We start from the raw sequence: 14,739 nt of genomic DNA on the forward strand, positions 1-14,739 counted from the left end.
AACAAAGCTTTGAGATTCTGTGGAGGATTCGCGCCGGCGAAGAAGCTCGAGCGGTACTCTCGGGGCCGGGTTTGAGACTTGAGAACTTGCCTGGGTTGGAAGAAGTTGGTTACGGTTCTTTTTGACTAGAGATACAATTGATGGTGGACAGAAAGCGGTAAATACATCGAGCGAATACTTTGGTACACGGGACCAGCGAAAATCCAACTGGCTGTTCTCAGTCGGCGTACTGGAAGCAACTGGGCTCAGCTTCAATATCCATAATCTCGCGGACGGCGAGGGGTGGGATCAGACTGGTGTAAGGCATCATAAAGTTGAGCGTGACGTTCGTGAAGGGAGGTCGTTGAGTGGTGGGTCCGGAGATGGCGTTGAGGCGGTTGGCGAGGTCTGCGGATTGCCACTTCCACCAGATACGATCGAGGTTTCCGTGGTGGAGGTAGAAAAGAGGGTCTACAAGGGAGAGGTCAATACCGATCAATTACACCGATTGCGTGAGGGAATATCACTCACCACCAGGGCTGGAGTAAGGGTTCACCATCTCGCCACCGACTGCAGCGTGGCCTCCACCATGAATACCGAAACCGTTCACGGCTCGCCCACCATTTTCCAGCGTCGTGCGGAACGTCTCGAAGGTGGTCTGGGCGAGGGTTGCCTGGACATTAGCAGAGGTAAGACTGGACTTCATCTGGTCGCCGATGGCTCTTGTCAAGCAGTGTTCACCGACAGCGGTGCCAGGGCCAAGGTTGAGTCGCGTGGTGTTGAAGGGGCCGGTGGCGACGCAGCCTCCACCACCACCAGGGAAACCCGGGAAGCCGGGGAAACCTGGGTTTCCTGGATTAGGGCTGGGAGAAGAAGTGGCGCCGTCTCCTCCGAAACCAGTAACGGGGTCAAAAACTGGCGAGTCACGCATTCTAGAGGGTGGTGATCAGGGACACGTTGCACGGCAATGAGGGAAATGACATACCTTCCCGGGCCATCTGCGTCTCTCGACCAGTCCCAGTATCTAAAAGCAAAGGTACTTTCAGTATCTGACGGAAGCTGGAGGAAAAAACTTACGTCGCGGGGCCTTGGTAACCACATTCATCCCGCATGGCGTTGGCGTAGAGGGTGAGGAAGTGACGGTGCCATGCGAGGAAGTGACCCTGTGGTAAAAAAAAATAAGCTCCAAAGCGAGGTCAAAGGAACAAGACCCCACGTACGACTTGGTGAACCTCGTCGGTGAGATCGATGTGGCAAGCCTGGAACTCGTCGAAACGCGACACTACACCGCGGCGAGTGCTAGTCGATGGAGTGGACATCAGACATTTCACGGCACGGATGTAGTCTTGTCGTTCAGCGACGGTCAAGTCACGCCTGTAAAAGGATATCAATCAGTCATAAGAGGCAGCTACCCGCGAGCTACGGAGACCGACCATTCTTTGCGAATGCGAATGTTCGCGCATTTGGCACGCCTTTGGAAGGGCTGGGCCTCTTCCACGGGAGCGGGCGCAGCGAAGACCTGCGACAGGAAGATGCTTTGTAGAGCAACAGCAAGAACGAGGAACGAGAATCTGAGAGGAGCCATGATAAGTCGTCTGCCCTGAAAAATCGTTCAACTGTCGAGGAGTCCCTTCATATACCCCCTGGACAATTGAATTGCTTGGCTCTAGATTTTATCCGAGTATTCCAACCCACCGACCATCGCATCCTGTTTTCCTCCAATACCGGCGAGGCGCCCTATGTCGGATAAAGGTGGACTGCATTATCGGTTAGACTGGGTTGAATTGCTTCGAGCGAGATATATTGAAAGTGCGGTACCGAAGTTCGAAGGAGGAGGTGAGAATCGAAACTGCGAATTTCCGATTGGTTGGTTGCGAGAAGAAGCATTGTCGAGTACGACCGTCGCTCGCCCTCGGGACCGTGTCGTTTGAAGCGGAATCAATTGAGTTCATTTGGAAGGCTGTGGGGATGCTTCCCTTCGAGAACCTGTCTTCTATAGAGTTACTTAACCCTATGGAGGGCAATGGTGTATGGCTGCTACCCTCGATTCGAAGAACGTAACCAACGTGTCGATGTCTGCTTCAACCTTCCGAGAATGATGCAGAGTCGACCACATGCCGTTGGAGAAGCTGCGATAATAGAGACGCCATCGTTAACCTTAGATTTCGGTTAATAGTTCATGAATTGAGAACTTACGACGATCGCTGAGAAGTTGTGAATAGATAAACTGTTCTTCCAGTGGGAGGTAAATGCCTCGGGAGTTGGAATGGGTAGAGCCGATTCCTGCGGTCCCGTCAGGGTTTCAGATCCACAGCAAAGGCCGAGTGTGGGGGATGATGTTGGATGTCAAGAATAGTACAGTTGGCCGATGAAGACAAGCAAGGCCCCAAAAGGTTGGGAGGTCACGAGTAGAATCCGGATACTAGTATCCCCGTGTACAGAGCGACATAATTGTGTAAGTTATCTTTGGACCATACAGTCCTGTCGAATCGGTGGGCCCCGCTTTTAAGGCGCAGGTAGTCGGAAAGGTATAGGGCATTGGTGGAGCATGGTTTTTCACCGCGTCCGAGCACTGAAGTTACCATGATTCCGGTGTCTGGGAGATGTAGACAACCGGCCCAATTCCGAGCTGAGATGTGAAAAGGTTCAAGCGCGCGGTAGCCAGTCGAAGATTGTGAAGGGGATGCTTCAAATATAGCGAAGGCTCAAATTGACACCGCCGAGCATCGCAGGAAGAGATACTGAATCAATGGCTTGAAAGACAACATAGATGGACGCGAGAGAGACTGTAGACAGGAAAGAGAACGCCTTCGAGTTGGCGCATCACTGATCTGGACCAAACAAAGCCAAGCACTGCTCGTGATCTGAATCTAATCTTATCAGCTCACAAGCACCATGGTATTGGGTGGGTGCTTAGAAGAACTCAAGAACCCCGGGACATTCACATCTCCCGCTCTTCTCTGATTCACTCAGACATGCTCACGCTAGCACGAGGTCACTGACAAGTTCATTGCGGCTTCCGTCCGTCGGAACTTGATAGTTCTAACAGTAATCCCCGACCTCACCCCACACCCTTGACGTCCTATGGGAGGAGTAGGGCGTCTGGCACGTCGAGTGGAAGCTAGAGCTGTATAAGTGACAGTTGAAAGTGTAGATAGAAGCGTAGAAGATAGATTGTTATCCACTAGAACTCCGCAGACATCGTCTTCAGGGAGAGATAAAGTCTCGAACGTTGGGTTCCCTAGACTCTTCAACCCAATCTACACCCAGTCATGAAGCTTTTGGCCTTGGTCAACTGTGCTTTGAGTCTCTCACTTCTCCCAAGCATGGTAGCTGCACGAACCGGAAAGGTACGAGCTCGTCGAACACGGGACCCTCACATTATTGAGCTCTCACGTTCCACTCAATACAGGCTTTCCCATTTGAATATCCGAGTAGGGCTGAATGTGACCACTTTTCTAACCAGGAGCTAATAGCAGTACCCTACAGCTGGCTCCGGCATGCTCTGCGGTGGGATGACATATAGTCCCTGTCACCCCATTGTCGCGGTATCTATCGATGAGTTCGGATATGGACTATGTCGTCAGGTACGCTGTGAATTACACTCTGCCAGCTAAACTGTAGAACCTCAGACGCTGATATTATCTGCAGTGGGTCCGGATAACCGATTCGCGCAATGGTGTCTCAGAGTATGGACAAATCTATGAACAAGAGTATGATGGAAACGTCGACAATCTCTGTAAGTGTATCTTCCAAGCCTGCCCACACTTTTCTTGATTGGTTTCGAATTGAAGGGCTGTCATACTCGCTGTACTCGAAGTTCGAGTACGGCCTTATCAGGGGCTCCGCAAACAGGCAGCTCAACATCACTTGGGAGTATATGCCAGAAGGTTGGAACCCTTAAACCTGGCTTCTGGTAACCTGGTTTGCCTTCCTTTACGAAGAAGGTCTGCAGTACTGTACATATCCAACTGAGTATTCCTCTGTGAAATGAAGCAACTGCACTCTGCAACTTTGTTCGCTACGATCTTGGAACGGATATCAGTTCAGAAGGACATACAGGATTGTGGGAATCCGTTTCGGGGACACAAGTGATTCAACGTTCAGTTGGCCCTGAACGCCATCGTCGCTACTCCATACGACAACCATGGTGTTGGTAACGCTTACAGACGCTCAGAAGGCCAAATTTCTCGAAAGATACAGCCATCTTCCCAAGCCGTTCATGCCATGGCAGTTTGACGAGGTATGTACGAATGCCAGCTCGATTTAGAACATCGAGGGCTGACTGTCATTCCGTCAGTCAGACCCACGGAAACTCTCAGACTGGATTTGCGAACTCTACACATCAATAATGCCACTTCGTCACATCCCCAACCGCTTGTACCTCCGTCGCGGATACCACTTTCAGCCACCGCGGTTCGATTTTGGCTGGGCTATGGACCGTGACACAATGTATGAAGTCGCCCAACGCTGCGGCTTCACGCACTGCTTCCAAACTGTTAGGAAACCATTGCCCGATGGCCGACCACGGAAGCCAGTGCTCAATCTGGGTGCAGCGACGGACTTTTTGAAATCGGCCATCGAAAAGCAGTTCCCCGAAATCCTTCGAGATCTCAAAAACCACCCCATTCGCAGCCTTACCGGCGGTTTCAATATATTAACCCCCTCTGGTGACAACCACGGCCAATTATATTACAGACCAGAATTAGAGACACCATTCAAGAGGGCCATAATAAATTAGCTGCCTCAGAAAACCACCAGCCTTGGCGGCGGGCGCTGTCTAGATTAGGTTTGAAGCGGGAAACCTAAAATGGAATACCTCCGCCTACCCGTGAAATTGAGAATACCTGCACTGGCTGCCTATTACAGCCTTTGCGTCGTCATTACATCTGCCTTATATAGATAGAGGGTAGTAGAGGGACGTGAGAACGCGTTTTCTATCACTTGCATCGTGGTTAATGACGGAATCGGAAACTTTTTAACAATAAGCGCTCGTACATTGGCCTCGCAATGGTGTAATTGGTGCTAAATCTAATAAACGTCTTTCATATGTGGAGTTTTCTTGTTGTATGTCCCATTTCACAATACATAAGAATGAAGAGTTGCCTTTAGTCCCACGCGACTAGCTGGTAGCACAGTGTGGCCAAATTGCAATTGGCCCCCGAATCAAATCTTCGTATTGCAACACTCTCGTCGAGCGCTCCGAGCTCGTGTGGACCTTGGTCACTATGTACATTGTGCTGTGTGCTTGCATACTTGAAATCTGATTGTATCACTGAAGAGAAGAGTCTCCAGTACTCTAGAGACACACAGAATGAGCTTTCTCAGCATATGGGAATGAATGCACCATGACTTCCGATAGATTCGAGTTGGTGAGAGTGGGAAATCATGTTTGCAACAAGTGACCTATTGCCTTTCGTCTGACTTTTATTTTCCCTGAACTTACCGCCGTAACCATGGGTATCATTGGAACCATTGAATTTTTCTGGGAATTTATGTCATTTTTTTGTGATTTGTCGCCCCTGCTGGGAGAGAGGAATTGACATTTTGTCCGAGGTGGATATTTCGGGGCGACCGCGGCCCGATCAAAGATGGGCGCTTAATTCGAGCGTGCAAAAACGGTGCCACATGCTACATTCATGTTGCTACGCTGGAACACTGGGAGGCTCACCTATCACTGATTCCCCTCCGATATGTGTATGATCCTGGTTTAACCCATGAGCCGGAGAGGCGCAGGATTGAGGACTGTGTTGAGAACGGCGCCGGCGAAGGCTATTGAGAATCTAGACCATGCAAATGATGATGCAATTATCAAGCCAGCGGGGTGTCCCTCCCACCCCTGTACTGGTGTAGCAAGCGACCGAGCACACGCCCAAATCAATCCGTCTGCATTTGCAGAACGGCACAGAGGCCAAATCTAGGTAACCCCGACATCCCGCCTCACCGACAGCCCAAGGATTGCCAAGCGCGGCGCGCACCGATCTGAATTTTAAACCTGGCTGAAGTGTTAATATATTAAAACAGGCCTCTGAGTATGGTACCATAATATAATTGGCTGTGGTTGTCATTAGAGAGGCTTTATGTATTACAGGCCTGGGTACTAGTGCCATTCGCGTCGAGTATGTGCTTTCCAAGTACGAAACGACGATTCCTTGCATCGTCATCACCAACAGCTATCAGAGCGGCAATAAGAAACCGGAGAAGGAGCACATTGACAAGTTGCGAGATTACTTTGGGTTCGGGAGGAAGGAAGAGGGGAAGATTGAGCCATACGACGGACCAGATCCCTTGTGGTGGTTGGATAGCCGTTGGTGTCACTGGCAATGGTACAATTCGTGTAGGTACGAGCTTCAGGCGGGTATACGGCGGTATTCTGACGGTGCCCGGATAATCTAATTGTAAATGCGAGCCCTTCACTGTTCACCTAGTTCGCCGTGTTTGAATGAAATATATGTTGCTCTTACATATGGTCCACAGGTTCAACTTGATTTGCGTCACCTCGCTCGTCGTATTCGACTAATGCAGGGATGATCCGGACCCCAAGCCCCAATATGCCAAGACTTAGCCATGGGACTGCGAGGGTTTCATTCGGGTGCAGTAAGTAATGGATCCCTCTGCCCATCATCTTCAAATCTCAATTCCACGTCGTGAGGTTGGCCTTTGCTTCGTTCCAGATGTTGGTGCAGGATTATCGGAATGCCATTTCGCAGGATGACTTCAGGGCAACCGCGTCTACGCGCGCTGGGGCGCGGTGGAGCCAGCATAATTTCGATGAAAGCCAAGCTTTCACTCCACCCCACCGCGATACATAATGAACTCATCGACGCTCCAGCGCCCAAGGGGCCTCCAGTTGACCACTCTATAATCAACTACCTCGAGCGTCAAGGACAAGGACGCGCCGAAAATGTCTCGTGATTCCCTTTCTTTGAGGAGCACCGACTCGAACACGGTACCAAGTGTCAGTTCGCTAAGAAATCGCCTTGACGAGCATGGGCACCATCTCCCACCTTCGACAGACTCGATAGGCCCATCTACGCTGGCTCTTCTTAAAGGAGAGCGAGGAAAGAGGAAGTATCAACCGGTATGACATGAAAACGTACGTTGTTCCCGCCATCACTAAAAACCCGGGTTGGCGATATCCTTCATCGCCCCGATATATAGAGAGTTTTACTTAGATCTCAGTAGTGTCACTTCGTTCTAGGTAGCTCGACATGAAACCGGAGCGACGGGGGCCTTATCTCACCAAAAGCGAGGAGGTCAGCTTGGGATCGCCGTTAAGCGCCAAGTCGCTTTGAGATCGCGCGGTCGCCGGGCCGGTCATCACTCCGATCCGCGAGGCTCGCGCTGGCGACAGCACATCGCCGGTTGTTCACAACGTCACCGCTTCCATGTAGAGAGATCTCACTAGCTGGGCTGGGATTTTGGCTAGCCGTAGAAAAGCAACAAATTCAGCGTGTGCTATATCTAAATAACGAAAGGTGAGTCCATTACAGGTCATCATCGTCATCCTGGTACTCCCCGTCCTCCTGCCAATGGACTCGCCCCTCCTGATCATCCTCTCTACCCTTTAGTTCATCCCCAAACATTTCGAGGAACTCCTGCTCCATATACTCGTCCCAATCATCCAGGATACGGGCCATAAAGGACTCGATGTCTTCCACAGTCTCTCCTAGCTCTGGTTCGTCTTCATCGCTCTCGGTATCTTCTTCGGCATCCTCTTCTGAATCTTCCTGTGCCGCGGCGACCCTCCGCTTATCCAGGACATCTCTATCTTTAAGAAATACATTGGTAGCTTGCCGAACGTATTCATGGCCTATACCACCACCTCGGAAGCGCATGAACATGTCGCAATCGGAAAACCTGAATGCTGCGGGGTGAGTCGTAGCCCTCTCGAAAAAGAATTGACTCACAGGTTCACGTAGAGATAGTTCCAATCGAGATGATGGTCCTCAGGTCTGCGGACGACTGAGGGACCCAGGCCATTCACTCCTTGTTCGCTCTCGAAGCATGGCGAAAGGTGCACGGCTCGGATGACATCGTACGGGCTGATGAAGCCAAAGGCGCTTGAGCGATCCACAGATGCATCAATAAACCCAACTCGAGGAAGGTTCTTGACCTTCCAGCCCCAACGATGCCCGTAGTCGAACCCAAACCATCGGATCCACAAAATTTCGATATCCTTTGCAACGGGAGGGGCCGGGTCTTGGGGATTTTCGAGATAGGCGCAAACGTGGAAGATGGACACCACTCGAGCATACCAGTAGGGGTGGATTGTGGCCCTGTCATCATGCGAGAGCATCATGATATCTGCCTGACTGCTCGGGTTGATAGTGTCGATCTCGCGCCGCGTGTCGTACCTAGTGTAAGCAATGCGAACGGTTTTATGTGCGTATATCATATCCTTCTCAATGATGACCATCTGCCTCTCTCCAGCCGTCAACTCGTGCTCATCATCGGTGTAGTCTGAACCATGCAACCGATGATAGACGTGGGTTATCAGCTTCTCATAGAACCCCTGCCGAAAATGTGTTAGTCCTATATATTGAAAATTTCTCACCACTGACCTCGAACGCGGGATCGTTTTTATGCTGGGCAAGCCATCTGCTCAGAAGGCGAGGCTCTTCCTTGTCATGCGACATCTTCACTTGCTCGTCAGGACCCATCGGCTCTAGTGTGTCTTGGGACTTCTCGGCGCCAGTACCAGTACCAGTATCAAGATGCTGGAATACACGTTCCCGTTGCTCTTGTGCAGCAATTCCCCCCACAAATCGACCATCACCCTTTTGAGCACGCGAATACCACCCTTTTGAGTGTTTGTGCTCGGTTTCGCCCTGTCAATTTTTGTGAGTATGCCTGTCCAGGTCCTTAAAGTTAAAACAAAGAATCAGCTTACAATTCGCGTGGTCCAGCCGTCGCTAGATCCAAATTTCTTAATAACTTCCACATAGTGCCCCAGTGAGTGCAGTTTTGCCGTTAGTAAGCTCAGACTGCGGCGCATAGGCCCCTCGCCATCCGCCTCTTCCGCGGCAACACCTTCTCCTGCCTCCATTTGTCGTCGAACTCGAGCCGCCTTTGCTCTTGACTTGGAAGCAACCTCACTTGGAAGGTCACGGGTCTCGTACGCTTCGGTATCACGGACAAATTTTCGGAGAAGGGTGCCTAGCCGTGTGGTGGATGTATCAAGCTCAGAGAGAGTGCTCTCTGTATGGCGACGGAGTTTGGCCAGTGCTTGCCAGGTTGCGAGCTCGAAGAGAAGCTTTCGGATGAGTGTGTTGTGTTCCTCCTCGAAAAGATTTTCCAACGCTGGTATGGCGCACTAACCCAAATTAGCAGGTGACGTGGGACGCGATCCAGCAAGTTGCGGACGTACCTGGAGGATATCTTCGAAATCTCGGCCAGCCAACCGTTTCATTTCAGAGACATTGTTTGCGAAGCGCCTGATTGTCTTGCATGGGGGAATTTCACGGAACCTGGGGGATTCACGATTAACCGTGACTTATGGTATTTGTTGTTAGGAGCTCACCGCTCATTCATCATGGTTGGATATTTTCGGCCACGTGCATTAAGGATCCGTACGAGCTGAGAAAACACGGATTTGAACACGCCAACATCGAAATCATGGAGCGGATCGGGTACGAGCATATTGTAGACGTTGAATCCATGCTCTCCCAGCTTTATTGAATGTGTACTCTGGCTCAACCGTAAGTAGGGGAACAATTGAAGACGATAGAATTGAAAACTCACTCTTGTCAAAGTGAGTGAAGTATCCCGAATCTCATTCTCGACCTCCTCATTACCAAGTGCCGAGCCACTAAAAACCAAGCTCCGCGCAGCTTTAATACGGGTTTGGACATCCTTACTATCAACACGGACATTGTCCCTCCGGAAATTCCTGTCCCATGTTGTACCCAATCGGTAGATATCCTCTTTCTCCATCAGACACCGCGGGCAGGGACAACGTGCAAAATACCGTAGACATGCAATGATCAACCTATGGATGGGTCATGAATCAGGAGCAAGAGAAAACCTTTTCAAAAGATTGCTACATACCGCTCTGGATAGTCGGATGAGTGGGTAAAGATGCGAGGGAAAACAAGACGGATAACTTTGTCCCAGAACTCCCATTCAAAACCATGCACATAAGCGTACATGAATTCCGGGTCCATCAGAAGCGCCCATACAGCGTGAACAAGCTCCTTTTTCAAGAAAGCCTGATGTGCTGGTGATAGGTTGACCCCGAATGTTTCGCGGAACCAGTGGAAAATCCGATCGGAAATCTAGTACGTGTTGTTAAATTTGTGACCCCAAGAATATTGTACTAATCACCTTGGGTATATAGGCAGTGTGATAGGCAGATTTTGACGACGGTTTCGATCGAGTATATTTGGAAAGGTTACCGATATAGGTGTAGATGGGCCAAAGGGAGGCAGTCCCAAACTGTGCTAAATGAGTTGCATCGGACCAAAACATGAGGCCTAGAACCACAACTTCACGTTGGTCACCCATTTCTCGGACCTTCCTGCGGATGGTGCCATATTCACGGAGGAAACTGTCGGCGGTGTAGAGCTCATCGATCGACCTTTGCGTTGCTACGGGTTGGCTTTCAGGGGCGGAGGATGGGGTCCAGTATTCGCGATAAGGAAAAAGGTGGAATTCTTTAGCCGCCTCTTCTGAAAGTGCGCTCCTGATAACCCGCATGAGGGGACGGTAGTAGACACCCTTCACCTCGTATTTTGGAGCCTCAGCCTCGGTGCGGGCTTTGGAACGTGTTGATGGAACTGGAAGGTGAACGGAGGTTTGATTCCATCCTTCTGCAGCTGGCAATGCGAGGTTGGGATCGGATAGGAACTCGTCTAGTAATTCCGTCTCCCGACCAACACCTCGGAATTTGCTGAGCTCCTCGATCTTGAAGTGTGGGTGAAGTAGAACGTCAGTTACAAGGCTGTTGGCGTCGGCCTGACTCTTCGACCGCGATCCTGGCTTCCAAAACCAGTTCAAGAACAAGCGGACAGATTGATTTACCGGACAATCAGTGAAGTCAATCTGTGCGCCCGCCTTTAGTGTCGATGTGGGCTGGACTGTTGATCGACGATCACTTGGTGGAATGTAGGTGGGAGCACCAAAAGGATAGACGCGATGTAGCCCAAATTGATCTCTCACAGTTGTGAATGGTGCATCGGATTCGGTGTCCATGATAGGAGATTCGGGGCGGGAGGGAACCTCATCGATGTGAATATGTGGTGGTTCGTCAGGGATAGGTAGCCGAAAGCCTAATATTTCATCAAGATCCATGTCGGATAAGTCGTACACAGGCTTTCTGTTGCCTTCATTGCTGTTGGGCGCAGGACCAGAGCCTGAGGCGACCGGTACTCCGGATGTATTCATCCGTTTGAGGGGCGGGGGCTTGAAAAGGATAAATAACGTCCTTTCCGAGTGCGGGAAGAGGAGAGTACTTACAAATGGTGGCGGGCTCTGTGTATCTGCTCCTCGCTTATCGTCGCTTTCTTGTATATTTTCCATGAGCAATTGCTCACGAAACTGTTCCAGTTGCTGTGCTTTGACTGCACGTCGCGCCTTGCACTGCCGCTTGTGGCCAGCCCATCCAGCATCATCGGCAGGCCAGACAGACATACACCCTTCGCAGATGGGCATGGTTGTTGATGACAGAGTATGTATATGATTTTCTATTGTAATTTCCTTGCATTTACACGCTGAGCCTCATACGCCATTGGTGGATGCAAGGTAGAGTGTATTTGAACTCAGTTCAAGGTCCGCTCGGAGAATGGCGTGGCCCCGGAAACCGACGCGTCTGGTTGTTCCCTTTCTTTTCCTCGTCCCACCAAGATGCCACCTGTAGCCCCACGTAGTGCTGTTTCTGAGCGCTATGGACTGCCCCTTGGTGCTGACGCGTTCGACTTTCCCAACAACGAGCAGCACGTTGCGTATCTTTCGAACGATATTGAAGGGTATATGCAGTCTGGGAAGTCTAAAAGGCACGTAAAACTCGCGTTTCTCAAGTTGAAGCTACACACGCTAAAACGCTCAATAGCAATTATTTTGCCCTGCACAAGTACTGCCGTAGAGCCCGTGCATATGCCCCCATCATTGGTCTGACCGTCGACCTTGAGCGTGTCTTTGCGGCAGGTCTTGGACTTCCCAATCAAGAGCCTGGACAGCCGTACGTGACGCATACATCGACATTCTTTCCTTACCTTACAGGAATACATCTAGATTCGAGGATAAAGAAAAGCGAGGCTTTGAAAAGCTAGTCAGAATTATCCCCAATCTGCGGGGCACGATGTTGGGCCTGATTCGGACGAACGCTGGACTTTATGCGTACCTCATGCAATTGGTAAATCCCCCCTTTTTTCAGTCTTGAAAAGCGTACTGAGCATGTTTAAGCTCGTAAAAGGACGTGATAAAGGTCGTAGTGACCACCTCAAGGGCATCTGCGCCGTTATCTCCGAAATCACGGTCCCAAATCCCAAAATCGACAAGGTTGAGGGAATTTCATCAGCAACACCCAAGTCATCGTACGGCTTTAATCACCTTCATTTTGCCGCGCTCCTTTGCCCGCCACATCTCTACAACCAATACCTTGCTGGCCCCGAGTAAGTACACCCTTGTCGTTTGTTCTTTGATGCCAAATTTCTGTCAGGGAGTTCTGCGAGAAGGTCAAGAAGGGCGACATCAAGATATACGCGCGTCATCTTGCCCGGTTCCTATACCCATTCAACCACGCATACGATCCGGATGACATTGGCAACCAGCTGTGCATGAGCGAGATCATCATTCGTGTTCGCAGCCTTTTCGCTTATTTGGAAGTTTGGAACTTGATATAACTGACCATGCCAACAGGCACTGCGAATTGTTCTCACTGGCCTATCGACAGCCTATGGAGGGCCTCGACGCGGGCATACAGCATCGCTAGCGTTTGAGAATAAAATTACGTTGATTGATGCAGAGGCTGTCGCTTACACGGCTACCTTGGTATGTGGTCGAATGCTGATGTGTTCGCCTTCTGAGTCTCGTTTGCGCAGGTCCGGTCAGCAATGTCTTCCGACGCTAGCTGGAACGCGGGAGGCCAGGAAAGCTTCAACCTGTTCAATTTCCACGATTATGTCCATGGGATTCTTTCGCTGAGCGACAATTCAACCACCGAAATTCTCAAAGCCCTCACCGCGTGCGTATACAATCTTATTCTGTTTGCATGTCCCTTCTGAAACCATCTGTAGGAGTGTCCCTGCTCTGAAGCAGGGACCTAGGGGAAAGATGACGGGTTTAAGAAGATCGGAGAGCTCGGGCGAAAATCCCGTTGAGCTCATTCGACGACAACGTGCTGGATTGCGGTGTGTTCCCTCTCTGTTTGTCCCCGCATCATCCTAACAATTGTGCCCAGCGTCCCGCGTGTTGAGAACCGCTCTTCGCCAACTCTGCCTCCCCGTTTATCGTCACCCAACGCCGCACAGGATGAGAACCTCCGTCCACCAACTCCGGCTCGGTTTCGTTCGACGTCAGCAACCAATTTAGATTCCCATGCTGGGTCATCCAGCCGTATGCCCCTCTCCCCAGTGCAGCTTCAAGGCGACACTGAGGACCCTGTGATGTCCCCTGTAACTGCAAAAAGACGACGTAAAGAAAAGCGGCCTATCATCACGGTCAGTTGCTTCCATTCAATGGAGTGTCCTCTAATCCTGGTCACCTAGGACGAAACCGATTCCGAGACCGACTCGACCGAGGAGCAACAAGAGGCTTGCGATCCGTTAGGAATGGACCTTCTGGATTTGTTGCATTCACCGGAGCCAGAGCAGATCGACATTCGCCATCATATTGCGGAGGAAATGAAAGCACGCAGCATGGTCACTGCGCCTGAGAAGCTGTCGATCATCATTGACGGGGTCTTGGGTATGGTAAATGACAGATTGAAGAGTACGCCGGGCACTCCAGCTCTGACTGTTGTCGGCATTGTGCGTTGCTCTCTGCTGATACACTTTTCTCTGGGCCCTGGCTGATCCCATTCCCTTTCAGATTCTCGATGAAACTTGCGAACGAATTCGTCAGCATCGTCAGAGGTGAGTTCGTGTCATTGCTTTGCAGCTCGTAAACTGACTACAAATGTAGGATGGCGGCTGCCGACTCGTCCAAGGTCCCAACCCTCAAGTTGGTTCCAGCATGGTCTAAGGCCCCTGGCAGCGCCAACCCCTCATCATCCTCGCCGTCTCAGGTCCCGAATGCAAACCCTTCATTGTCCTCGTCGTCTCAGGTTCCAAATGCCAACACTTCATCGTCGTCTCAGGTCCCGAGCACCAGCCTGTTCTCATCGTCGTTGGCCAATCCCTTCTCCTTTTCTTCGTCTCGGGCCCCGAGTAATAGCCACCACCCATCCTCGTCATCTCAGCCCAGCCGTCTCAGTCTTTTTTCGCTTTCATCCCAGGCATCACTGTCACAGACTCCTGGACCCCCATCGATGTCCGGTAATACCCAGGCCCTTCAAGTTGAAGATCAGGCCACTCCCGCTCGACAGAAGCGCCCACGCATGGCACCTCCCACTGTCACTAGAACCGGTCTTCGACGCAAGGCAACAGAAAAACCTGTCAACTACAAGGTGTAGCCCTAGGTAAGCATCAATCCTCTAGTCTTGCTTCAAAAATCCTCACTTCGCGTCTAGTACACCTTCATTCACTCTCTACTTGCTGCTGTTTGCTGTCCATTATTGTACGTGCTTTCGTTCCTGTGATCATCGCTTTGTTATCCTGTACA

At 50.8% G+C, this 14,739-nt stretch overlaps 6 protein-coding genes across 6 annotated transcripts; 4 read left to right on the forward strand and 2 right to left on the reverse strand.

Annotated features, from left to right (window-relative positions):
- Nucleotides 1-217: 217 nt before the first annotated feature.
- On the reverse strand, nt 218-1,564 carry CC1G_05599 (monooxygenase; the record flags this gene model as incomplete). Its single annotated transcript, XM_001838066.1, has 6 exons — nt 218-450; nt 511-911; nt 965-1,003; nt 1,057-1,142; nt 1,200-1,353; nt 1,413-1,564. The coding sequence occupies 6 exons, from the start codon at nt 1,562-1,564 to the stop codon at nt 218-220; spliced, it is 1,065 nt and encodes a 354-aa protein (XP_001838118.1).
- A 1,687-nt stretch (nt 1,565-3,251) lies between these two features.
- CC1G_05600 (hypothetical protein) lies at nt 3,252-3,883 on the forward strand (the record flags this gene model as incomplete). The annotated part of the gene is made up of 5 exons (XM_001838067.1): nt 3,252-3,329; nt 3,392-3,413; nt 3,469-3,566; nt 3,631-3,718; nt 3,774-3,883. The coding sequence occupies 5 exons, from the start codon at nt 3,252-3,254 to the stop codon at nt 3,881-3,883; spliced, it is 396 nt and encodes a 131-aa protein (XP_001838119.1).
- A 243-nt stretch (nt 3,884-4,126) lies between these two features.
- Nucleotides 4,127-4,720, forward strand: CC1G_05601 (hypothetical protein; the record flags this gene model as incomplete). Its single annotated transcript, XM_001838068.1, has 2 exons — nt 4,127-4,222; nt 4,280-4,720. 2 exons carry the CDS (start codon nt 4,127-4,129, stop codon nt 4,718-4,720), a joined length of 537 nt encoding a protein of 178 aa, XP_001838120.1.
- Nucleotides 4,721-5,696: 976 nt separating this feature from the next.
- On the forward strand, nt 5,697-6,421 carry CC1G_15767 (hypothetical protein; the record flags this gene model as incomplete). Its single annotated transcript, XM_002910002.1, has 3 exons — nt 5,697-5,826; nt 6,071-6,316; nt 6,408-6,421. The coding sequence occupies 3 exons, from the start codon at nt 5,697-5,699 to the stop codon at nt 6,419-6,421; spliced, it is 390 nt and encodes a 129-aa protein (XP_002910048.1).
- Nucleotides 6,422-7,466: 1,045 nt separating this feature from the next.
- On the reverse strand, nt 7,467-11,631 carry CC1G_05602 (hypothetical protein; the record flags this gene model as incomplete). The annotated part of the gene is made up of 10 exons (XM_001838069.2): nt 7,467-7,839; nt 7,890-8,494; nt 8,544-8,810; nt 8,873-9,295; nt 9,350-9,449; nt 9,503-9,669; nt 9,724-9,970; nt 10,030-10,256; nt 10,306-11,382; nt 11,437-11,631. The coding sequence occupies 10 exons, from the start codon at nt 11,629-11,631 to the stop codon at nt 7,467-7,469; spliced, it is 3,681 nt and encodes a 1,226-aa protein (XP_001838121.2).
- Nucleotides 11,632-11,823: 192 nt separating this feature from the next.
- On the forward strand, nt 11,824-14,590 carry CC1G_05603 (hypothetical protein; the record flags this gene model as incomplete). Its single annotated transcript, XM_001838070.2, has 12 exons — nt 11,824-11,945; nt 12,029-12,157; nt 12,211-12,331; nt 12,382-12,590; nt 12,638-12,776; nt 12,838-12,969; nt 13,020-13,162; nt 13,215-13,328; nt 13,379-13,637; nt 13,686-13,946; nt 14,008-14,051; nt 14,101-14,590. 12 exons carry the CDS (start codon nt 11,824-11,826, stop codon nt 14,588-14,590), a joined length of 2,163 nt encoding a protein of 720 aa, XP_001838122.2.
- Between the last annotated feature and the right edge of the window lie 149 nt (nt 14,591-14,739).

Source organism: Coprinopsis cinerea (assembly GCF_000182895.1).
Source record: "Coprinopsis cinerea okayama7#130 chromosome 13 map unlocalized cont3.13, whole genome shotgun sequence".
In the NCBI taxonomy this organism is placed as follows: domain Eukaryota; kingdom Fungi; phylum Basidiomycota; class Agaricomycetes; order Agaricales; family Psathyrellaceae; genus Coprinopsis; species Coprinopsis cinerea.